The sequence below is a fragment of the Sorex araneus genome, chromosome 1, assembly GCF_027595985.1.
Source record: "Sorex araneus isolate mSorAra2 chromosome 1, mSorAra2.pri, whole genome shotgun sequence".
Lineage (NCBI taxonomy): Eukaryota > Metazoa > Chordata > Mammalia > Eulipotyphla > Soricidae > Sorex > Sorex araneus.
Window position 1 is genome coordinate 88,754,710 of NC_073302.1, and position 26,681 is coordinate 88,781,390.

Consider the following 26,681-nt stretch of genomic DNA (forward strand, 5'->3'; position numbering starts at 1 on the left):
CATTTTTAATTTATTTTGTAGGTGATTATCAAACACTGTGAATGACAGTTACTCTTGAGGTCCTTAATCTACATTCTGAGTGTACTTTTGTGAAGGGTGTGAGATACAGTTCTAACTTCATTTATGTGTGTGACTATCCAGTTTTCCCACTACCATTTGTTGAAGAGATTTTCTTTGCTCCACGTCACATATTTAGTTCCTTCATCATAGATTAGCTGACCATAAATCTGGGGATTTAGCTCAGGACTCTCAACTATGTTCTGTTAGTCTACAGTTCTAGCTGTATTCCAGTACCATGCAGTTTTGATTATTATAGTTTTGTAGTATAGTTCAAAGCTGAGGAATGCATTGTCTACCATCTTTGTTTTCCTAAGATTGTTTTTGGCTATCCAGGAAGTTCTATGACTCTACACAAATTTTAGTAGGGTTTGTTCCATGTAATTAAAATTTTAATCGGTACTGCATTCAATCTGTATAGAACTTTGGGTAGGATGGACATTTTGACAATGTTGATTCTTCCCATGTATGAACAGGTCATTGTTTCCATTTCCTGGTGTCTTCCTCTATTTCTCTTAACAGTGATTTATACTTTTCACAGAATAATTCCTTCACGTTCCTGGTTGATTACTAGTTATCTGATGTTTGGGGGCACTATTTTAAAGGAATAGGTTTTTCTTAATTTCTTAAAACTTTGTCTGTTGTGTACAAAAATGCCACTGAGTTTTGTATTCATTTTATAACTTACTACTTTACTGTATGTCTTGCATTTCTTTGCCATTTTGATGTTGTTCCATTTGGTTACTTTTTAAGTTGTCTTTCCCAATGGAATTATATAAATGAACACTCCTTTGAGGTTCAAATCCTCTAGTGTCCGGTCATTATATTTTCCCTGATGTATTTTATGGAATCTAGTCTTATGGTCTTTGATCCACTATGAATTGACTTTTGTGAAAAATAAGCCCAGCTTTATCTTTTACTTTTTCTGATCCAATTTTCCAAAACTACTTCTTGGAATAAACTATTTACTTCACTTCATGTGACCAGCTCCTTTGTTGAGAACCAGCTGTCCACAAACAAATCTAAGGATTTATCCTTGGGCTCTCAATTGTAACTCATCAGTCTCTCTTTATTCCAGTAGCATGCTGTTTTGGATACTATAATTTTATAGTGGACTGGAGCAATAGCACAGTGGGTAGGGTGTTTGCCTTGCATGAGACTGACCCGAGTTCGATTCCTCCATCCCTCTTGGAGAGCCCAGCAAGCTACTGAGAGTATCCCGTCCACTCGGCAGAGCCTGGCAAACTAGCCGTGGCGTATTCGATATGCCAAAAACAGTAACAAGTCTCACGTTACTGGTGTCTGCTCAAGCAAATCGATGAACAAGGGGATGACAGTGCTACAGTTCAGTGCAGCTTTATAATATAGCTCCAATTCAGATAAAGCAAACCTTCTAATTGCTTATTTCTCAGAATGACTTTGATTATTTGGGTGTTTTATGATTCCAAACAAATGCTACTAGTGACTATTCTGAGACCTCTAAGAATAACATTAGAATTCCATGCACCAATAACACAGAATGTTTTTCCATTTCCTAATGTCTTCTTTTATTTCTTTCATAAGCGACTTACACTTTTCAAGGTACGATCTTGCACATGTACTAAGTAGGTTCCTAGGTAACTGATGTTTTTAGACACTATTATGAATAGATGCTGGAGTCGAAAAAAGTTTTATCTGCATCAACTGATATGATAATACAATTTTTATCTTTCTTTTTGTTAATATGGCATATTTGTTGATTTTGATGTCAAAACATTCCTGTGGCACTGATATGAATCCCACTTGATTTTAGTGTATAATCCTTTTGTTTCAGTTCACTGACATTATGTTGAGGATTTGTGCATCAGTGTTCCTCAGGGAAACTGCTCTGAAAGTAGTTTTTATCTCTATCTGCTTTGGGTATTGGTGTAATGTTGGGTTCACAGTCCTCAACATCAGACCAGAATCCATAAGGTGTATTGAAGAAAAGGTTGGCAAAACCCTCCACGATACTGAAGCTAAAGGTATCTTCAAGGACATTGACCAAACAAGAAAAAAACAGAGATAAACAAATGGGACTATCTTAAACTAAGAAGTTTCTGCACTTCAAAAGAAACAGTGACCAGAATACAAAGACAGTCTACAGAATGGGAAAGGATATTCACCCAATATCCCTCCGATAAGAGGCTAATATCAAAGATATACAAAGCACTGGTTGAACTCTACAAGAAGAAAACATCCAATCCCAACAGAAAACGGGGCAATGAAATGAACAGAAGCTTTCTCAAAGCAGAAATCCAAATGGCCAAAAACACATGAAAAAAAGCTCTTCATCACTAATCATCAGGGAGATGTAGATCAAAACAACAATGAGATGCCACCTCACACCACAGAGACTGGCACACATCCAAAAGAACAAAAGGAACCAGTGTTGGCATGGATGTGGGGAGAAAGGGACCCTTCTACACTGCTGGTGGGAATGCTGACTGGTTCAGCCCCTTTGGAAAAACAGTATGGACGCTTCTCAAAAAATTAGAAATTGTGCTCTGCGCCTAAAGACTTTGATTCCAGAGATCTAACACATTCGGGCATCCAGCGCAGCATCTAATAGCGATGCACTAGGACTGCGAACTGGGCTACAACTCTGTGCTGCCAGGGGGAGGATTTTTTCCTCCCCACCCTGTCTTCCTGCACGGAAAACGGTGGATTGGCGGCACCCACGTGGCAGGCACCATCTTCTAAGACTCCAAACCCAGAGGTATTTGGTTTTTACGCTTGGGGCTCCCAGGAACTCATGGGAAGGGGGCGTAACTGGCGCGCCCTCGGCCCAGATAAATCCGGAGCCGCTGAGCGTGAAGCGGACCTTCTGCGCCTAAAGACTTTGACTCCAGAGACTTCTTATAGCAATGTACTGGGACTGTGAGCTGGGCTATGCAATTTCTGGCAGAATTTTCCCTGGACTTTATACAGAAATCCAAAACCGCGGACGCGGCCACGGCCGCGCAACTTAACATTTATAATTGTCAGCAATGTGAAACGGTTCCTTCTGAACAGGTCTGACTTGGGGGGGAAACTCCAAATAATAACAGTAAGTTTTTGTTGAAATATTGAAGGTTATTAATGTAGCAGCCACCTCTCTGGACTGTGAACTAAGCAAAAGCCCCACGCTGGCCGACGCGGCGTGGCGTGCACCATACTATGAGGCGCAGGAAGGGGGGTGAGGGGGGGAAAAAAAAAAAGGAAAAGGAAAAAGGAAAAAAAAAAAGAGAGTTATGTACTTGTAGCAGTGGGGCTACATATCTCTTAATTCTCAGCAATGGAAAACTAATTATCAAATGCTTCCTTGGTAGTAGGTCTGTCTCTCTTGGGTGGAAACTCCAACAACTATAGTGAGTTTTGTGTTGAATTATGGAATGTAATCAAGTAAAGAGAAAATGAAGTGAAATTCATTAGTTATACAGTAGGGGGTAAGGGGTGGGGGCGGGGGGTATACTGGGGGTTTTGGTGGTGGAATATGGGCACTGGTGAAGGGATGGGTGTTTGAATATTGTATAACTGAGACATAAACCTGAGAACTTTGTAACTTTCCACATGGTGATTTAATAAAAAGTTAAAAAATTTTAAAAAAAATTAGAAATTGAGCTCTCATTTGACCCAGCAATACCACTCCTGGGAATATATCCCGGAGAGGCAAAAAAGTATAGTCAAAATGACATCTGCACTTGTATGTTCATTGCAGCACTGTTTATAACAGCCAGAATCTGGAAAAAACCCGAATGCCAGAGAACAGATGACTGGCTAAAGAAACTTTGGTACATCTGCACAATGAAATACAATGCAGCTGTTAGAAAAGATGAATTCATGAAATTTGCATAAGTGGATCAACATTGAGAGTATCTTGCTAAGTGAAATGAGTCAGAGAGAGAGGGACAGACATAGAAATATTTTATATTGTGGAATATAAAGTAACATAACAGGAGACTAACAGCTAAGGACCTAAGGACAGAAGAAATAAGGGTCAGGAGGACTGCCCCACAGCTTGAAAGCCGATCTTATGTGCTGGGGGGAAAGGTAGCAGGGATAAAGAAAGTAGCACTAAGTAAATGATGCTTGAAAGAATGGCTCGGATAGTAGATGCGTGCTGAAAGTAGACTATGGACCAAGCATGACGGCTGCTCGATACCTGTATTGCAAACCATAACACCCAAAAGGACAGAGAGAGTAAGAGGGAATGTGCCTGTCACAGAGGCAGGAGGTGGGAAGCAGTGGGGGTTGGGGAGGGATGCTGGGATCATTGATGGTGGAGAATGGGCACTGATGGAGGGATGGGTACTTGAACACTGTTTGACTAAAACGCAATCATGAATGTTTGTAAGTCTGTAACTGTATCTCATGGTGAGTCATTAAAATAAAAATAAATAAATAAATAATAATAATATTTTTAAGGGCTGGAGTGATAGCACAGCGGTTGGGCTTTCGCCTTTCACGCGGCCGACCCATGTTCGATTCCTCTGCCCCTCTCGGAGAGCCCAGCAAGCTACTGAGAGTATGGAGCCCGCACGGCAGAGCCTGGCAAGCTACCCGTATTAGATATGCCAAAAACAGTAACAATAAGTCTCTCAATGAGAGACGTTACTGGTGCCCGCTCGCTCGAACAAATCAATGAGCAACAGGATGACAGTGACAGTGACAGAATTTTTTTTTTTTTAAAGTAAAAGCAGTGGTTCTTGTACAAAGCTTGTTACTGTGAAGGCAGGGGTGACAGGCCCCCAAAGGGACCTAGGACAACGATGGCAGGAAATGACAGAGGAAAGCAGTCACTCCGAAAAAGGACTGGATGCCAAAAGGAGTTTTACCTGGTCAGTAACACGGTCTGTGACAGTACAGTACTGTAAACCACAGTGCTAGTAGGACAAAGAAAAAGAAAGAGATGTCTAGATGCAGACGGGGGATGGGAGGGAACTAGGAACAGTTATGGAGGAAAGTAGATACTGGTGAAGGGACTGGTGTTAGAACACTGCATACCTGAAACTTAATCGAGAATAACTATGTACCATTGTAAATCAGGGTGACTCAATAAAAATAAACAAGAAATAAAATTACCTCCTATGTTTTTTTTAGGAAAGTATGTCTCTGAAGGCAAGAGAAGATCAGATTTTTTTTCCTGATATATGCAGCCATTCTGTGTTCTTTAATTGCAGAATTCAGTCCATTGACATTTAGGGAAATAATTGATAGGAAGGGTTTGTAACAAGATAAATGAGGAGCTTAGCTGCTTGATCTCTCGTTTTTATATGTGGCCTTTCAGTAGCAGACCTGGATTAGATTCCAAATATGTCTTCAGTGGCTGTTTGAGAATGTTTTTATCCCTTCTCCATTCTGAGTGGAGGGTTCTTGACTAGAAGTCCTTTTCATTCAGAAACTGAACCTGTTAATTCTTAACCTTGCTTGTAGCATTTCACTGAGAAATATGTGAATCCAATGCCTCTTCCCTGGTATGAGATTTTGCTTCTCTTTTGTGACTTGAAAAAGTGTCTCTTGTTCTTGCCATTTTAATTACAAAATGACTTGGTGCTGTCTTGGTTTCTTTGAGCTCCTAGGTCATTACTCCCATCTCCAGATTCAGGCTGGTAAAATCCTCAACAACTGTTTCTTTAATTAGTCTTTCTTTCCCTCTTCCTCTTTCTTTTCCTTCTGGAATGCCTATGATTCTGAGGTTATTCCTCTTGATATTGTCATTAGGATCTCTTATAATATTTTCATTTTTTCCCATTCTCTTTTCTTTTGCCTTTTCTTTTCCACAGGATTTGTTCACTGTATCTAAGAGTGCTCTAATTCACTTGACACTTTCATCTATACCGCTTCTGAGGCTTATAGTGGAATTATTTAGTTCCTTTACTTCTATTTGAACAATTTCATTTTTATCTCCACCAATCACTTTCTGTTGTTATTGGGCTTTTCCACTGTCTTCTGTTGAGACAACTGAATAGTTCTGTCCTGCCACTGAACACGGTATTACACTCACTGGTGGTTAGTACTTGCCTACAGCCAGACAGTGTCTTGGAGGTTGTTGTTGGATCTAGACAGATTCGTGGCAGGGTCTTTGTTCCTGTGAGTATGCTGTAGGCCCATAGTTCAGCAGTAGGGAACTATGCCGGTAAGCTGAATCTATGTTGATGCCTACAGGTTTTCAGCAGGGGCTTTGCCCATATGTGATGTGTGGGACTGATCTGCTCATGCAGCCATATGGCTTGGGGATGCTGGAAGGAAGGAGCTCTAAGCTGGTGAGGAGAGCAGTGCCCTAGGCTGTCCCAATGTCTCTAGATGAGGAGGGTGGGGGCGGGCGGGGGAGGGTTCAGATGTGGAATCTGACCTAAACTAATGTGCTAATAAGGGGGGGTGGGGGATACATGAGGGCCAAAAGTCTCAATAATTAAAGACTGTACCTTGGGTAGCTTGGAGGCTCCCCACACACATACATAAATTCCACACAAATAAATACTAATTTTTTCAGTTTCAAGAGTACATCTTAATATTTACAATTTTTGTCAATTTTTAAAAATTTAAGTAACAGGATTTATAAAATGTTAAATGAAAGTCACTTAAGGGTGACATCTATTCTTAACCGATTCTGAGGTTCCGGGAGGGGTTTAGTTTTGGTTTGGGGGCCACACCTGGCAGTGCTCAGGGCTTACTCGTGGCTCTGTGCTCACAGATCAATTACCTTTGGAAGAGCTAGGGGATGATATGGGGTACAGGACACTGAACCTGGGTCATCCAAAAGCAAGGCATTACCTGCTGAATTCTCTCTGGCACCAGTTATAACTTATTATTCCAACTGATAATAGAACCAATTATTTTTATAACAAATAATATTATATAGTAGTTGTTATGCCATGCCCACTTCAAAAGTGTCAAGATCCTTCCTCCATTACTCCAATATCCTTTAGATTTAATTGCTAAAATGGTATTTCAGTAAACTTTCTTTATTCTGCTTAATAAAACTCATTACACAAAAACATAAGATTCAGATTTTTTTCAAAAGGGAGAAATCTGAGTTTCCATGTAGGTCAAAAACCAAATAGCATTTCCTTCCTAGAAGCACCTTGACCAGTTCCCCACCACTAATCATGATCTTGCTTTTGTGTATTTCTGACCTCATATAAATATTAGTCACTAAATACAATGTTTACCACTGCCTTCTAAACCATACAGAAAAGAAGTGATACTGCATATTTTTCTATGACTTTCTTCTAGGAATCTTCAAATTTTATCCATGTAGTTTACTAATTCTCAATGGCATATTGCACTGCACTAAGAGCAAACCACTACTGATTTATCAACTCTATTTTTTATAAATATTCATATAGTTATACCTGATTTTACTTACAGAGCCACTATGACTCTTGATCATACCTTCAGGACTTCATATGAAAGATTTTCTACAGTGTATGTATCAAGGAGTAGAATTTGAAAGTCTTCCTCATGCTCAAAATTAACAACTAGGCTGACATAATTTCAATTTCTAACCTGAAATTTTTACAACTATATTCATACAAGAATACCTTTTCTTTCCATTTTTATGGTAAATAATGCCTTTATACCTATCACTTTCCTTACCTCTCCTCCCTTTTGCCCACCCCCTCTTTATCTCTCTCCCCTACCTTCTGTCTCCCTATCCCCCCACTCCAGCTCCCCCCTCCCTTTTAGGCACCTTATATGGTCCCCAAGCCCAGCAGAGTAAACTTGAGCACCGCCAGGTGTGCCACACACACTCCAATTTATGTTAAATTAAGTTCTTTTTTAAAGAGTCATTTCCCGGAGTTTCTTGGGGGCTCCTCGGTCACATCAAGGAATCATAAAGTGCTTATACAGATCTCAGGATCTTCACATGCTGGGTTTGTATTCTACAACTTGAGCTATATCTACATCCCATTCTCTCAGAAGGCCTTCACAGAGAAAAATTTTGAAAATAACATTACCTGAGATGCTTTCCTGGTGTCATGTTCTTTACTTTCAGATACAGGTTTTGGAATACTATCAATCAAGTCCAAAATCCCTTGTAGTTTCTGATCTGAGATTACTAAAGAAATCAATGGTAACTTTCCAAAAACCTTGAACCTGTGTTAAAAGACAGTAATAGTCAAAAAGCAATTTTCACTAGTGTTGTAAATTACAAAGATGACAATACCCTCTAAATTATCCAAAAACTATTTATGAATCAAGGTCAAATGCTCCCAGTATCATCACTCCAAATTTTACTGTACATTCGAGCAATGCCACTCAAAGAACTAATCTGATTTTTCAGTTAATTTTTCTATTTAATTACTTTTGCGATCCTTCTATGACTTGCCAAGGACACATGAAGTACCATTTTATCAAGTGTTTTTATGTGACGAAAAGCACTTAAAAGCATTATCATTAATAAATCTCAATCTATGAGGTAGACAAACTATTTCTGTTCACTGCTACTTTTTGTTTTTGTTTTGTATTTGGGCCATACCTAACAATGTTCAGGGGTTACTCCTGGATCTGTTCTCTGTACTACTTCTCCAGGTAGTGCTGGGAGAACCAAGGGATCAAACCGGTGCTAGAATGCTGCAAACAAGGCAAGTGCCCTTCCTGCTATACTATCTCTTGACCCCTATTCCCTGTTTCTTATAGGGTCCTCAAGATACATAACTCCTGAGCCACAATAACTTTTCCAAGGAATATATATGTGTGTGTCTAAGTATCATATTATAATTGAAAAATACTTTATCATATAAAAAGATGCCTATGAGGAATCGAATACTCATTCGGGGCAAAAAGTACTCTGGGCAGGGTGTGGGAGATGTCTCAAAGGCTGAAGTGAATACTCTGCACTCAGGAGGCCTGGCTCGATCAAAGGCACGTACCTAGAGGTACCCTCAATAGCACTGGCAATGGCCCCTAAACTGAAAACAAATAAAAACCTTCTCAGTAAGCTCAATTCAAAGAATACTTCTCAATTTAACAAAAATTTTCTAAAACATACAGGTACTTCATGATAAATGGTGAGAAACACAAAATTTTCCCAACTACAATTAGATACGTATTATCACTCCCTTTTCTTCAACACTATCCTCAAAAACTGTGCTTGCTAATTCAGAAAGTAGCACTGCACTGCAGTCCCACTGTTCACTGCAGTCCCATTTGCTCGAGCGGGCACCAGTAATGTCTCATTGTGAGACTTGTTACTGTTTTTGGCGTATCGAATATGCCAAGGGTAGCTTGCCAGGCTCTGTCATGCGGGCGGGATACTCTCGGTAGCTTGCCAGGCTCTCCAAGAGGGACAGAGAAATCAAACTCAGGTTGGCCGCTTACAAGGCAAACACCCTACCCACTGTGCTAGAAATGGAAAGAATAGGTAAACAAATTAGTAAAAATACATAAGGTATTTGCTCACAAATGACGTTATCACCTCTCAGAAAAAAATCAAATAAGGGGCCAGAGAAATAGCATAAAGGGAAGTAGCTTTGCATGCAGCCTTCTAGGGTTCAAACCCCAGCACTTCATATGGTCCCCTGAGCCCACCAGTATGATATCTCAGGTCCTATGAAGAGTGAACCCTAAGTGCAGAATAAAGAGTAAGCTCTGAGTATAATGACACATATATTATTGAGAAATGACAAAAATTGACAAGGAACAGTCTGGAAGGCTGATACTGACTTTTAAGACTTCCTACAAAGTTACAATTAGGAAGAGAAGATGGTATTAAAGAAACAGAAAATTAGGTCAATTTAATCGAAAAGGATCAAGAACAAATCTTCAAACTAAACCTTCAAAATACAGTCTACTGACCTTTGACTTTGAACAAAGACAATACAATAAAAAAGACTTTTTCTTCAAGAAGTGCTATAATACCTGAATGTCTAACTGTAAAAAGCACAATTGATCTATACAGACACCTAACTACTTCAATGAAAATAATTCAAAATAAGTCACAAACATAAATGTTAAATGTAGACCTATAAAACTCTGAAAAGATAAATCCTGGAGAACCTTAGGAATGCCAATGGCTCTTTTTCAAGGTGAGGTGTGGGGGGTGGGGGGGTCCCCAGCAGTGCTCAGCGACTCTTCTCTTGGCTCTGTGGTCAGAACGATCCCTGAGCACTAACTAGAGTATCACAGATGATGCCAAGAACCGGGTCAGTATGTGAAAGGCAAGTATCTGAACCCATGCACTCTCTCTGGCATACAGTATAGAAAATGGTCTTTAAGATCAACTCAACGGCATAATTTAGGAAAGCTGGCCAACAGAGAGGCCCCTCTGCAGCCACAGGTGCCCATGTAGTGCCTAGGCATTTTCAGAAGTGCAGAGACCAACAATGGGACTCAAACTGTGATCTCAGGATCTGTGCCAACATGTGTACCTTCAGGGGTATCGTCGGTACACGGTGGCAAGAGATGTGGCTTCCAGGGCAGCAGCCACTCGTGCTGCTGGCCACCAATTAATTTTCCCTGTAATGGTACACTGGCCCCTTATCTTGGCCTCTTATACTGAACTCTTGTGAGAGCAGTCTGGCTATCCCAACCACATTAGGCTAAGAGCCCATTAGTCCCTGACAATCACATAGCCAAAATTCACAAAAATAGCATAGGAATTAATACAACCCTAACCTAAACATAACAGTAAGTTCCCATGAGGCCAAAGAGCATGTTCCCTGCAATCAGCACTAGAAGACTCACACGAGTCCCACAGGAGCACCGAAGAGGAAGGTGACATCACTGAAGGGGAAAGAGGAGGCCATCATCTACCAAGCTCCCCCAGAGTCCTCCCTGGAAGTGAACAGGGGACACTTATAGTGAACTGGAAGGAAGTTGTTCCACGACATTATGGGGAAATAATGCAGATTCCCACCACAAGGAGTGTACAAAGAATAGAGCCTTAGAGACTCAACAAGGAATAACTCCATACATAATCTCTCTGATAAAGAATTCAGAGATAACATAGTGAGAGCATTTAGTGACCTCAAAGAAACGGTAGAACGGATATCCAATGAAATACAGGAGGATATGAAGAAACTGGAATGGATATCCAAGAAAAAGAAAGTGGAGGAAATGAGAGCAGAAGTAAGAAAACTACAAACAGAAGTGTCACTAATAAAAAATTGGTAGATGACAGGAAAAACTCAGTTGGTACACTCAACGGAAGAATGACAACAGCCAAAGAAAATATTGGGGAGCTTAAAGATGAAAACATACAAGTGGGGTTATGGTGCCGCCAGCAGGTCAACCTGTACCTGAGGAACAAGTGCCATCAGCAGCCTGACGGTGCCTTCAGACTTCTTGATACCCCAAAACTGCTGCTGTGCCTTTGGTTGAACCCCAATAATTTGGGACCAAGTTTACCAAAAAATTAAACGACCAAAAGTTAGATATGTGGGAGCCACACCCACAAACCACCACTGGCTCAGCTATACAAGCTCACTGATTGGCTTTATTTCAGAGACCCATATATAAATCTCAAAAGATTTATCTTTGAGAAAAAGCCAGTGCTTCCATAATCCAAAATCACTGCCCCATCCCCGGCCTGACTCCATTGTCTCAGGATGGACTTCACTAAGATATATCACTGTCACTGTCATCCCGTTGCTCATCTATTTGCTCGAGCGGGCGCCAGTAACACCTCCATTGTGAAACTTGCTCTTACTGATTTTGGCATATCAAATACGCCACGGATAGCTTGCCAGGCTCTGCTGTGTGGGCAAGATACTCTCGGTAGCTTGCTGGGCTCTTTGAGAGGGATGGAGGAATCGAACCCGGGTCAGCCACATGCAAGGCAACCTATAGCATAGCTACCTGCTGTGCTATAGCTCCAGTCCACTAAGATATAAACTGCTGAAAATTAGGGTATACAGGTTTTGTGACTGAAATCTCCAGGCTTTCACAGAATTGGGGTGGACTACCTCCACCCACTTCCCAATACACATTGAAGCACTGGCAGCCACCCCCACGAACCAACTCCAGCACCACCCTGTAAACTCTATTACTGGCCTTGCTTCAGAGACCCATAAATAAAGAGATCAAAAGCCAGAGATACCCACAGTGAGTCCTGGAAGACACCACAGAGAAAGAGATCTCTCCAGACCCCACAGCAAGCCTATTCACTGAGGCACCCCAGATGGATCAAGTGTACTCTTCCCGCCTACTCCAGATGGAGTCCCGGCAACCAAGAGCTTCCACAAGCAAGGCCCAGATATACAGGGTCCAGGATTAAATCTCCATACCGCATGGCGACGGAGCACCAGGGTCTTCCTCCCCAGCTTTCCACCCGCTTATCAGCCTGGCTGTCACCCCCATAATGTGCCTCTGGGCACCATCTTAGCGCACCAACAGCCCTGTTACAGAGACGCCCAACTGAATCCCAAAATGAATTAGTGTCCACAGAGATGTCTCTGGAACCCAACCATCTACAATCTAGGATTCGAGAAGCATGCGGCCGTGGCACCCAAGACATTCAAAATGAGCAATGAACAATAAATGATCTAGCATCAGCCCCTGGCAGGCAGGCTTGAATGATGGTGGGAAAATTTGAGCAAAACATAATACACAAATATACAGAATATTGGGGAAAATTGCCTGTCATGGAGGCAGGGTGAGGACAAGGGTGGGGAGGGTGTGGGGCATATCGGGGACACTGGTAGTGGAAAGTTGCCCTGGTGGAGGGATGGGAGTTCGATCATTGTAGGGCTGAATCTCGAACATGAAAGCTTTGTAACTGTATCTCACAGTAATTCAATAAAAAAAATTTTTTTAAAGAGTAATGTGGAGTTCATGCCCAATTAAATTAGCTTAATCAATGGCTGAATAAATAGCAGTACTCCTACATTTAAAAAAAAGGAAGGAAGGAAGGAAGGAAGGAAGGAAGGAAGGAAGGAAGGAAGGAAGGAAGGAAGGAAGGAAGGAAGGAAGGAAGGAAGGAAGGAAGAAAACATCCAGGCAACAACAAAAACTGGAAAAAACCTCAAAATAGCTCGAGTGGGCAAGAGAACTATCACATAAATTAAAAAGGAATAGCATGACACTCATCGAGTCTCAGAGGGACAGGAAGGCAACCCCAGTGAGACAGTAAAGTTAAAGACATCATTGCTGAAAAGTTCCCAGAGCTGGAGAATGCAGATGTCCAGATTCAAGCAGCCCTTTGAAAGAGTACCAGCTTCTAATAAAAAGACTCTAAGACACATCCTACTCAGGACAACAAATAGAAACACAATACTGTTAAGTAGTAAGATCAAAAAGGAATTTACATACAATGGAACAACCCTTAGATTTACAGTGGACTTATTAGATAAAACCATCTGGGTCCAAAAACAGTGGTGGGATATAGTGAAAAAGACTCACTGAAATGAAAGCCTCACCAGGAAGACTTTACCTGGCTGGACTCATTCAGATTTAAAGGAATGAAACACAACATCATGGATAAAAAGCAGCTCAGGAACTTCAGAGACTTATAACCAACTTTGAAAGAAGGACTGAAGGGCTACTGTAAGACAAGACAAACTCCACAAGGACAACAAACTTCTACAAAAAGATGGCACAAACCCCCAGACAATAATCTCTCTCAATGTCAGTCTAAACACACTAATTAAGAGACAGGGTGATAAGATGGTTAAAAAAAAAAACACTGAATTCAACATCCTGCTGCTTACAAGAAACACATTAGAGCAGTCAAAGCCTGGAAAACAAGTCTTCAAGCAACAATTTGTCAAAAAAACCTGGAGTGGCCATACTGGTATCCAACAGGGTTAGAGGGCAGGGAGGAGCATTTGTTAATTATGAAGGAATAGGTACATCAGAAAGAAATCAAACTCCGAAGCATATGCACACCCAATGAAGGGCCAGCAAAATACTTAAAACAACTGCTAATAGACTTCAAGGAGGAAACTGGTAGCAACACAATAGTAGTTGGAGACTTCAACACTGTCTTGTCACCCCTTGAGAGACTAATGAGACTGAGGCTCAGCAAGGAAGTACTGGCTCTAATGGAAGAAATGGAATACAGAGAGTAGTAGATATATACAGGGATTTCCATCCCCCAAAATCCGAATACATATTCTTCTCTGATGTACGTGGAACATTTTCCAAGACACACCTCATGCTAGGCCACAAAACACACCTCAGTAAAATCAAGAAGAAAGAAATTGTATCAACTATGTTTTCACACCATGATGCACTAAAAATAGAAGTTACTCTATTAACTGTTAACCACACAGAAATGGAGAATCAAATCCAACATATGGAAATTAAACAGCTTGTTACTGAACAACCAATGGCTTAGAGAGGGAATCAAGGAGGAAATCAAAAGATTGCTGGAAATAAACAAGAGTGAAGACATGTACTACCAGAATGTGGAGGACACAGCAAAAGCAAAAGCCAATTTAAAAGGAAAGTTTACAGCTCTGCCAGTGTTCATCAGGACGGAAGAAGGAGCCCACATAAATAACTTGACTTCACAGTCTAAGATCTTAAAAAATGACCAACAAAAAAGCCTAAACCAGGCAGGACGAAGGAAATAATAAAACTCAGAGCAGAAACCAGCAAGCTGAAATCCCAAAAACAATCCAAAAAAAATCAATGAAACCAAGAGCTGGTTCTCTTAAAAAAAAAAAAAAATATATATATATATATATATATATATATGTCAATAAAGCACTGGCAAGACTCAGAGAGAGAGAGAGAGAGAGAGAGAGAGAGAGAGAAAATGAACTCTAATAAACCAAATCAGAAATGCAAGGGGAGACATCACAACAGACACCAGAGAACTCAAAAGACCATTAGAGATTACCTTGAGAGTCTGTGTGCCACAGAACAAGAGAACCTAGAAGAAATGAATAAATTCCTGGATTTCTTTAAACTCCCAAGGCTGAACCAAGAAGACCTGGAATACCTGAATAGACCTATCTTATCAAGAAAACTGAAACAGTAATAGAAAGTTTTCACAAAAACTAAAGTCCAGGTCCAGATGGATTCTTCCAAAACTTTTAAAAAGGACCTGCTGTCAGTCCTTTTTCAGAAAATTGAAGAAACAGAAACTCTCCCAAACAGACCTGACAGAGACACCACAGACAGAGACACCACAAAAAAAAAAAAAAGAAAGAAAATTACAGGCCAATATCCCTGATGAACACAATGCAAAGATCTCAACAAAACATTAGCAAATAGAATACAACAACTCATCAAAAAGATCATACACCATGAATAAGTAGGATTCATCCCAAAAATGCAAGGATGAATTCGCTAGTCAATCATCATAATTCATCATATCAATGAAAGAAAAAATAAAAACCATATAATCATATCAACAGATGCAGGAAAGCACTTGACAAGATCCAGCACCTGTTCATAACAAAAACTCTCAATAAAAGGGGAGTTGACGGAACTTTCCTCAACATAGTCAAAGTCATTTACCACAAGGCCACAGCAAGCTCATTCTCAATGAAGAAAAACTAAAAACCTTCACTCTAAGATCCGGGACAAGGCAAGGATGCCCACGCTCACCACTTCTATTCAATATAATACTGGAAGTACTTGCCATAGCAGTTAGGGAAGGAAAAGATATTAAGGGCATCCAGATAGGAAAGGAAGAGGTCGAGCTCTCACTATTTGCAGATGACATGATATGTAATCACAAAAAAAAGATCCTCGGAGTCGCTGCTGTTGCTCCTGGACATGTGTGTTCGTTCGGTGACCCAAAGCAGCCTCCCTGCCTCCCCACCTCCCCAGGGCTCCCCAACAGAGACACTGAGAGACAGAGAGACGGGGAGGCTGGGGACCACAGTCTGATGGTGAAAATGGCCTGTTTAATGCAGAGTTGCTAACATACTTATAGAACATCTGAAGGGGGGTTGAGGTAAGGACCGGTATGCTGGTCATTTACATGGATAAACATTTGGCAGAGGAAATTCTTTTGGGGAGATCAACTCAAGGAGATACACTGTCTCCCAGGGAAAACTGCACTGCTTTTATGTTTGCCTCTAATTGTATAAGTTATCGATATTAGCAGTTGTTTGGATAAACACAGTAAGAGACAAAGATCTCACCACTTAGTTCTCTGGGCTGAGACAAACGAGGCTTTAAACACTTGGTTGTCTGGGCTCTGAGTGCAAGCAAGGCTTTTACTGTAAATCCCAGACTAAGTTCTCAGGCCAGTTCAGCTAGTCCTTCCCCAGGGGGCTCCTGTCTCTAAAGTTTGCATGAAAACCATGCATTTATGCATTCTAGAATGTCCCATTTCGCTGCCGGGTAGTTTTGCCACTCGACCCAGGTCCATCCCAGTCCCACGGCGGGACCTCCCCTTTGGGGTGTCAGGAACTACAGAAACTGAAGCCTGAGTCAAGTAGTTATGACCAAGTGATTATGCCCAGGAGCAGATGTATTTCAGAGTCAATCAACTCCCAAATATTAGGATCATAGCATTAATGGTCTTTCTGTGTTTAACCAAAGAACACTGCTCTATGGTAACGTATAAAAAGGCTAGAGGGGAAACAGAAAAACAAGTACAAAGCAGTATCAATACAAGTTCAGAATTACCAGAAAGTTTTGTTTTCTGGAAAACAATGGACAAGCAATGAAGATTGGCATGGGGGACTGTGACAATGCGAGGTAAAATACAAGGGAAAGATTACAGATAAACTTTAACTAAGTTAGGGATGCTAGCAAGGGTAATTTAAATTCCTCTAGGAGGAGGAAAGGAGACAATCACTGACAAAGCTAAAGGACTTAGGGTTAATATCCAACACAAAGGGGATATTTTTGTTGTTGTTGTTGTTGTTGTTGTTTTTCCTTTCTTTCATTAGTTCACCATGTGGAAAGTTACAAAGCTTTCAGGTTTAAGTCTCAGTTATACAATGCTCAAACACCCGTCCCTTCACCAGTGCACATATTCCACCACCAAGAATCATAATATACCTCCCCCCTTCCCCCCACTTCCCCAGCCCCCCACCCCACATGTGTAACTGGTAAATTTCACTTTACTTTGATTACATTCAATATTTCAATTAAAAAATTCACTATTATTGATTTGGAGTTTCTCCCCCCTAAAGTCGATCTGCTGAAAAGAAAGCATTTGGTAATTTGTTCTCCATTGCTGAGAATGAAGAGATATGAGGTCCGGAGGCCGCACTAGCAGCAGCATAGTTTTGGATTTCTGTATTTTAGTAACTAAGTCTAGTGAAATGTCTGCCAGGAATCACAACATTGTAAGCTTGTACCTTTCAGCTACTTTATATTCCACATATGAGTGCGATCTTTCTATGTCTGTCTCTTTCTTTCTGACTCATTTCACTCAGCATGATACTTTCCATGTTGATCCACTTATATGCAAATTTCATGACTTCATGTTTCCTGACAGCTACATAGTATTCCATTGTGTAAATATACCAGAGTTTCTTTAGCCAATCGTCTGTTTTCGGGCACTCTGGTTTTTTCCATATTGTGGCTATTGTGAACAGAGCGGCAATGAACATGGAAATGCAGATGTCATCTCTACTATACCTTTTTGCCTCTCCGGGATATATTCCCAGGAGTGGTATTGCTGGGTCAAATGGGAGCTCAATTTCTAACTTTTTGAGAATCGTCCATATTGTTTTCCAAAAGGGCTGAACCAGTCGGCATTCCCACCAGCAGTGAAGGAGAGTCCCTTTCTCCCCACATCCACGCCAACACCGGTTGCTTTTGTTTTTGGGGATGTGGGCCAGTCTCTGTGGTGTGAGATGATATCTCATTGTTGTTTTGATCTGCATCTCCCTGATGATTAGTGATGTTGAACATTTTCTCATGTGCCTCTTAGCCATTCGGATTTCTTCTTTAGAAAAGTTTCTGTTCATTTCATCAGCCCATTTTTTGATCGGGTTGGCAGTTTTCTTCTTGTGGAGTTCAACCAGTGCATTGTATATCCTTGTTATCAACCCTTTATCAGATGGGTACTGCATAAATATCCTTTCCCATTCTGTAGATTGTCTTTGTATTTTGGTCACTGTTTCTTTTGAGTTGCAGAAGCTTCTTAGTTTGAGATAGTCCCATTTATTTATCTTTGTTTTCACTAGCTTAGCCAGTGGCGTGTCAGCTTTGAAGATACCTTTGGCTTCAATGTCGTGGAGGGTTTTGCCGACCTTATCTTCAGTAGGGATTCTGGTCTGATGTTGAGGTCTTTAATCCATTTTGATCTGATTTTTGTACATGGTGATAGATGGAGGTCTAAGCCCATTTTTTTGCATGTAGCCGTCCAGTTTTGCCAGCACAATTTGTTAAACATGCTTTCCTTGCTCCACTTCACATTTCTTGCTCCCTTATCAAAGATTAGATGATCATATATTTGGGGGGGTGTGTCAGAGTATTCAACCCTGTTCCATTGGTCTGCCGCTCTGCCTTTGTTCCAGTACCATGCTGTTTTAATGACTACCGCTTTGTAGTAGAGTTGGAAGTTGGGGAGGTTGATTCCTCCCATTTTCTTTTTCCCAAGGATTGCTTTAGCTATTCGTGGGGGCTTATTGTTCCATATGAATTTCAGGAGCGCTTGCTCATATCTCCCTAATACCAAAAGCAAACAAAGACACCACGAAAAAAGAAAACTACAGGCCAATATCCCTGATGAACACAGATGCAAAGATTCTCAACAAAATATTAGCAAATAGAATTCAACAACTCATCAAAAAGATCATACACCACGACCAAGTGGGATTCATCCCGGGGATGCAAGGATGGTTTAACATCCGGAAATCAATCAACATAATCCACCATATCAACAAAAGAAAAGATAAAAATCATATAATCATATCAATAGATGCAGAGAAAGCATTTGACAAGATCCAGCATCCATTTATGATGAAAACACTAGCCAAAATGGGTATAGAAGGGACCTTCCTCAATATAGTCAAAGCCATTTATCACAAGCCTATGGCAAGCATTGTCCTCAATGGGGAAAAACTAAGAGCCTTCCCTCTGAGAACAGGGACGAGACAAGGATGCCCACTCTCTCCACTTCTATTCAATATAGTACTGGAAGTACGTGCAATAGCGATTAGGCAAGAAAAAGACATTAAGGGCATTCAGGTAGGAAAGGAAGAAATCAAGCTCTCACTATTCGCAGATGATATGATACTATACTTAGAGAACCCTAAAACCTCTACCAAGAAACTCCTAGAAACAATAGACTCATACAGTAAAGTTGCAGGCTATAGAATCAATACCCAAAAGTCCATGGCTTTCCTATATGCAAATAATGAGAGAGAAGAAAGTGACCTGAGAAAAGCAATCCCGTTCACAATTGCGCCTCAAAAAGTCAAATACCTCGGAATCAGCTTAACAAAGGAGGTAAAGGACTTGTATAATGAAAACTATAAAACACTACTTCAGGAAATAAAAGAGGACATGAGGAAATGGAAACACATCCCCTGCTCATGGATTGGAAGAATTAATATTGTCAAAATGGCAATTCTCCCCAAAGCATTGTACAAATTCAATGCGATCCCTATAGGGATACCCCTGACATTCATCAAAGAAATGGAACAAAGGGGATGTTGAAGGTAGCAAGGAAAGCTTCTCTGTGAGGAGGAAAGGGGCAATTCACTGACAAAGACTAAAGCACCAACATGATACTATACTTAGAGACCCTAAAGTCTCTACCGAAAAGCTCCGAGAAGCAATGAATTTGTAAAGTGGCAGGTTACAAAACCAATATCCGAAAGTCCATGGCTTTCCTATATGCAAATAATAAAAAAGAAGAAATGATATCAAAAAAAGCAATCTCGTTCACATTTGTATCTCAGAAAATCAAGTACCCTGGAACCAGCTTAACCAAGGAGGTAAAAGAACTATATAAACAAAACTACAAAACACTACTTCAAGAAATAAAAGAGAACATGAGCAAAGGAAACATATCCCCTGATCATGGACTGGGATAATTAATGTGGTCAAAATGACGACACTGCCCAAAGTATTATACAGATTCAATGCAGTTCCTAAAAGGACATTTTTCAAAGAAATTGATCAAATACTCCTGAAATTCATAGGGAACAATTAACCCCCACAATTAGCTAAAACAATTCTTGGGAAAAAAGATGATGGGAGGCACCACCCCCCTCAACTTCAAACTGTGCTACAAAGTGTTAGTAATTAAAACAGCATGGTACTAGAATAGAGGCAGACCCACAGACCAATGGAACAGAGTTAAATATCCTGACACACACCATCAAATATATGACCATTTAATCTTTGATAAGGAAGCAAGAAATATAAAATAGAGCAAGAAAAGCCTCGTAACAAGTGGTGCTGGCAACACTGGACAGCTGCATGTTTAAAAAATGGACTCAGACCTGTAACATTAGGCACACAGTTCAGATCAAATGGGTTAAAGACCTCAAGATCAGGCCTGAATCCATAAGGCAGGAGGAAGAAAACATAAGCAAAACCCTCCACAACACTAAAGCTAAAGGCATCTTCAATGACGAAACACCACTGACCAAGCAAGTGGATGCAAAGATAAACAATGGCACTATCTTAAACTAAGAAGTGTCTGCACCTCAAAATAAACAGTGACCAAGATACAAAGACAGCCCTTGGAATGGGGACAGTTATTTACCAATACCCTTCTGATAAAGGGTTAGTATCAAAGATAACAAGGCACTGTTTTTTTACAAGAAAGAAACATCCAACCCTATAAAAAAAAAATGGGGAGAAGAAATGAACAGAAACTTCCTCAAAGAAAAAATTCAAATAGTCAAAAGGCACATGAAAAACTGCTCTACATTAGTAATTATCAGGGAGATGCAAATCAAAATGAAATATCGTATCACACCACAGAGCGTGGCATACATCCAAAAGAATGAGAGCAACCAGTGCCAGCACAGATGGCACTCTAATAAATAAAGAGACTCTAATTCATCACTCTTGGGGATGCTGACTGGTCCAGCCTTTTTGGAAAACAATATGGATGCTCCTCAAAAAACTGGAAATTGAGGTCCCATTTGACCCAGCAATACTACTTCTGGGAATATACCCTGGAGACCCAGACACACAGCAGAAACTCCCATGTTCATTGCAGCATATTCACAATAATCAGAATCTCGAAACAACCCAGATAAATAGATTTTTTTAAAAAGATGGTATATCTACACAACAAAATACTTTGCAACTGTTAGGAAAAATGAAGTCATGATATTTGCCTATAATAGATGGACATTGTAACACTGTATGACTGAAACCTACCATGAACAAATTTGTAAGGGACTATCTCACAACAATTTAATTTAAAAAAAAAGAAAGAAAAGAAAATTAGGGGCTGGAGTGATAGTACAGCGAATAGGGCGGCGACCTGGGTTCAATCCCTGGCATGCCATATGGTCCCCCAAGCACTGTCAGGAGTAATTCCTGAGTTCACAGCGAGGAGTAACCCCTGAGCATTGCTGGGTTTGACCCAGAAAGCCAATTTATATATATATTACGTGTATATATTTTTTAAAGCATCTGCTCTACAAAAGACAATATAAAAAGAATTAGATGAGAAACAGATTAGGATATCTGCAAAAAAGACACAACTCAAAATGACTCATCCAAAACTATAAAAATTTAATACTAAAAAAATCTCATGGAAAATATGGGCCAAAGAGTTTTTCAAATCTTTCACACTTAGATACTCTTATAATACTGTTAGTGATAGGACTTCATGCACACAGTGTTCCAATACCACACCCTCCATTAGCGGGCCAAAGATCTTAATAGACAAAGAAGATAAGACAGTAGACACATGGAAAGATAATTCAGCAACTGTACCTGTAGTATTGACTAAAGAATCTGAAAACTTTAGGTCATCATAAAAACTTGCCTATGGTTTTCAGCAGCTCTATTCATATGCACATACGCATAAATTATTGTCATACTACCAAACCGTTTATATTCCCTAACTTCTAAGTTTTGGGGTTGGAGAGAGAGTACAGGGGTTAAAATGCTTGCCATGCAGCCACCATCCCCAACACCACGCAAATCTTCCCCTGAGCACATCAAGGGGTCACACTTCAGCCTGGAAGAGACCCTAAGGAGCACAAGGTGTGACCCAAAGACACAAAACTTGGAAGGAATCAAGAAGTCTGGTTTGAGAAAGAGATAAAGAAGAACTTTATACTAAGATGAAAAAGGCCATATATCGAGAAGATACAACAAACATGTCTAAATCAAACACCAGGACTTAAAACACTGATGAGAATGAGTGAAAAACTCATCATACCATCATTGAGACTTGGTTATCCCACTGATAAATCAGACCAGAGATAGAATGAGAACGTAACACAGCAGCACAATACACAGAGAGGAAGTTCCCTATCAAACAATCTATGTGGTCACAGAATTTTCAACAATAGTGCTGAGACTGTTCAATGGATTAGTCTTTTCAGCAAATGTTGTCAGAGAAATAAAAAAATTTTAAAAAATCATCTATTATCATCCAAAAGTAGAGAGAGAGTAGGGGAATACTGTCTGCCTTAGAGGCAAGGGGAGAGTACGAAAGGGAGGATATACCCGGGATATTGGTGGTGGGGAATGTGCACTCGTGGAGGGACGGGTGTTTGATCATTGTGAAATTGTAACCCAAACATGAAAGCTTGTAACTATCTCATGGTGATTCAATAAAATTTAAAAAAAATTTTTTTTTAAAATCATCTATTATCTCTTATACCATATCCAAAACTTAACTTAAAATGGATAGTATACCTAAACATGAAAACAAACATAAAAGCTAAAAGCATAAAAATCTTAAAATAGGGGCCGGAGCAATAGTTAGCGCACTTGCCCATGAGAAGTATTTCATTGATCCATTCATGGAAACTGTATTCCATTAAATTTTTTGTGGTAAAATGCATGTAACAAAACTTGCTATTTTGCTTTTTAAGGTCAAAGTTTTATGCTGCCTCTCCTGGAATTTGGGAGAGTTTATGATGAGGCAGAGTTATAATAGTGTGATCTCAGCAAGCATAAAAAGCCATACAACTGTCTGATTTTTTTATTTAATTTTTTTTTAACAAATCATGATTTACAAAGTTATTGATAGTTGAGTTGAGTTTTCGACACATAATGTTCTAGCACCAATGTTAACTTCCCTCCACTGTTGTTTTCTAGTTCTCTTCTGCCCTCACCAGCCTGCCACCTTGACAGACACGTTTTAAAGTTTGATGGTTGTAGTTTGGATCACATGTTTTCAGTATTGATGAGTCTGTGATTTGAACATATAACTACACCACTCTCTGCCGTTAAGTACATTCACATTTTAAGCCTATATTCATCACCATCCTGCTCCATAATTTTGTCATTTTTTTAACAATGCCTCATTTTCCCTCCTCATAAATAAAAAAAAAACACTATTATATGTTGTCTCTATAAATTTGAATATTTTGGGTACTTCAAACAAATAAAATTATGCAACACTTATTTTTTTTTGAGATACATTTTTGTATGGGGCTAGATTGATAGCACAGCAGGTAAGATGTTTGCCTTGCACATGGCCAACCAGGGTTCGATTCCTCCATCCTTCTCAGAGAGTCTTGCAAGCTACTGTGAGTATCCCGCCCGAACGGCAGAGCCTGGCAAGCTACCCATGGTGTATTCGATATGCCCTGATATTTTTTATGTGGGTTACTTCACAGAGTATGTCTGTACAATGATCATGTATAGTTTGGTGGGGAAGAGTTTTCCCCCCAACACATTGTGCACTGGGTCCGGGCAGATGTGGGGCGAAGGATAATGGGCGCTTGGAGAAACACCCTCTGAGAGCAGCTGATCGTTGTTCACTTTATTGCCAAATACACAAATATCTTATCAGGGGGTCTCAGCTTAAGAGGATGGTCCAATCACAGAAAGTTTAGCATTGCTGGCCTATCACCTCTCCAACTCTATTTTGCCCTCGTCCAATCCCAATCAATGGTAGCTGCTGCAGTTAAGATGACTTGTCTGTGTCTAGGGCTCATGTGACCAGGAGGTCGAGTAAGGCTCAAGGCCGAACACCAGGTGCTGGCTGACATCCTGTCCTTGCCAGCTTTGCCAACATACTCCCTTTCTCTCAGGCCTTACTTCTGGGCTGCTTTACAAGGTCGGGTCTTATCTGCACCTATGTCTGGCACCAGGCTCCATGTGGTTCATCCATATTGCAGCATATGTCAGAGTGTATTTCCTTTTCGTGGCAGAGGGCAGGTTTGACTCACACTTGGCAGTCAGGGCTTACTCCTGGCTCTGCTCAGGGTCAACTCTCAGTAGTGCTCAAGGAACTGCACGCAGTGCCAGTGACTGAACTACAGCCAACTGTATGTCCAAGCACCAATCACACCACTAGTGTCATCTTCCTTCCACCAGTGTTCCCAAGTTCTGCACACACCCACAATTTCATTTGTTTTTAAAGTTGAAAGAAATTCCGTCATTTGTATATGTCACATTTTCCTTAACCATGTACTCACTGGTAGGTACACGGATTGGGCGGGGAGGAGCGTGGAGCCCACACCTGGTGTGCACAGGGCTCAATCCTGGCTGTGCACTTAGGCATCACTCCTGGCTGTGCACTTAGGGATCACTCCTGCTGGGCATGGGGGCCATCAGGGGTGCTGGGGATCTAATCAATGCTGGACATGTTCAACACCATGAAATCACTGACAAACACTAAAATTACATGAAACAAACCATACATACTTGGGCATCCTGATATCCGTGAAAACCATGGCCTTAGAAACTTCCACATTAAAGTGCATAGGAACCAAAATATGTTGGGCAGATAGATTACGTTTCCGTGCTTCTTTCCAATCATCACCTGATTACCCAAAAACAAACAAAAGTTTAACTAAAAATTATACACACTTACAGCACATTTATAATTTGAAAAGTACATTAAATGCAAAATTATTAGGCTCACAGTCCATACACTGCATGACATGGGTAGATCTTCCCATATGTAACCATTATGCCACATTCCCTGGCATATACAGTAAGCAAAAAATTAATTCCCTATTTATAATTCCCTTTTGCTCTTTCTCCAGACTATTTTAATGGTAATAATGCTTATTAAAAACCATTTTTGATTGTTGGTATAGGTGGAGATGTGAAGCCCTGGTTTCAAACCCCTGCACCAAAAGTCCCAGGAAATAAATAGTTTTAATCAAACCAGCAACCTGTCCATTGACAATCACTCATCTTTGTAAGGCAATGGTACAAATGGCAGGTGAGCCAGAGATGAAGCTAAGCAGTAAGACCCCGTCTGGCTTGCACGTGTGAGGAAGCGCAGAATGGGGAGAACAGGAAAGAGAGGGAGGAAAGAAAAAGGGAAAAGGGAAAGAGAAAGAAGGAAAAAAGAAAAGGAGCAGAAAAAGCAGTTCTTCAGCTGTAAATAGTAAAAGTTAACATGCTCTTACTATTCAAGTTCATAACTGGCACTGCTATAGGCAACAATTCTCACAAAGGCTTAAATTATTACTGGTGCATAAAAAAGTAAAACAAATAAACATGTTATGTTTTACAAAGTTATATGAACTTTATAAAAAGTGAAAAATAAAAACATATAAATCGTGTGAAACAAGCATTCACAAACACGCCCACTCGTCAGTAGCCGCGATACGCCCCTACACCCAGGCACAGGCTCTGGGGAAGGAGGGAAGGTGGCACGTGCTCTGCATACTGGAAGCCTGAGTTCCAGCCTCAGCATCACAAACCCCACAAGCACTGCCCCATTCCCAACCCAAGCACCAAACCAGGAGCAGCACCTGAGCACTGCCAGTGTAGTCCAAAAATACAATAAACTACAATGTCTTCAAAGGGGCCAGGAGATGCCCACTGAAACATCAACACTCACATGTAAACAATGGAAGATATTTTGTTTCTCTGTGTTGCCCATATTTTAGAAAACATAAAGTCTATTTATGTTTTTAAACGTCCTTCGTAACCCCAGCAGGTTCCTAATTCAATTACTTGTTTTTGGGTCATGACAGAGTTTGCTCCATGACTATGCTCTTAGCTTATTACATTTATGGCACTTAGCTTGTGCCCTTTCTGATGCCAGGGTAAGCTTACAGCTTGCTCTGGGTTCATCCAGTCCTTTTGTTGGGCCCCTGCTGTTGGGAGTGCTAGGAACTAAGGGCACCTGAAAGCTTCCGGCAGGTAAATATGGATGCCCAGGAGTAAATATTACTTGGAGTCAATTAACTCCCATGTCACAAAAGCATAACATCAACTGTCTTCCTGTGTCTATACAAAAAGGACATTTCTAAACCATGTAGCACTACAGCACTGTCCTCCCACTGTTCATCGATTTGCTCGAGCGGGCACCAGTAACGTCTCTTATTGTGAGACTAGTTGTTACTGTTTTTGGCATATCGAATACACCACGGGGAGCTTGTCAGGCCCTGCTGTATGGGCGGGATACTCGAAGTAGCTTGCCGGGCTCTCCGAGAGGGATGGAGGAATCAAACCCGGGTCAGCCACTCCAGTCCATGTAAGTGACATAAAGGAAAGAGAAAAGCAACATAGAATTATTAGTGCTTGATGGAATTGGGTGGGTCTCAGGGGCAATATTTTGGGAATAACTCAGTAAACCCAAGCTCCCTGCAGGAGAGGCAGGGACAACCCAGTGTTAGCAAACAATACTTCTCAAGATTAGC

General features: G+C 40.6%; 1 protein-coding gene across 1 annotated transcript in view; it reads right to left on the minus strand.

Moving 5' to 3' along the window:
• The window catches only part of VPS13A (vacuolar protein sorting 13 homolog A), a 224,877-nt gene that overhangs the window by 128,784 nt on the left and 69,412 nt on the right, over positions 1–26,681 (minus strand). Inside the window, exons 22-23 of the mRNA XM_055124029.1 lie at positions 24,724–24,841; positions 8,019–8,157 (exon numbers count right to left, since the gene is read on the minus strand). Of these exons, the coding sequence (XP_054980004.1) occupies positions 8,019–8,157; positions 24,724–24,841 (257 nt within the window). The remainder of the gene's footprint in view (positions 1–8,018; positions 8,158–24,723; positions 24,842–26,681) is intronic.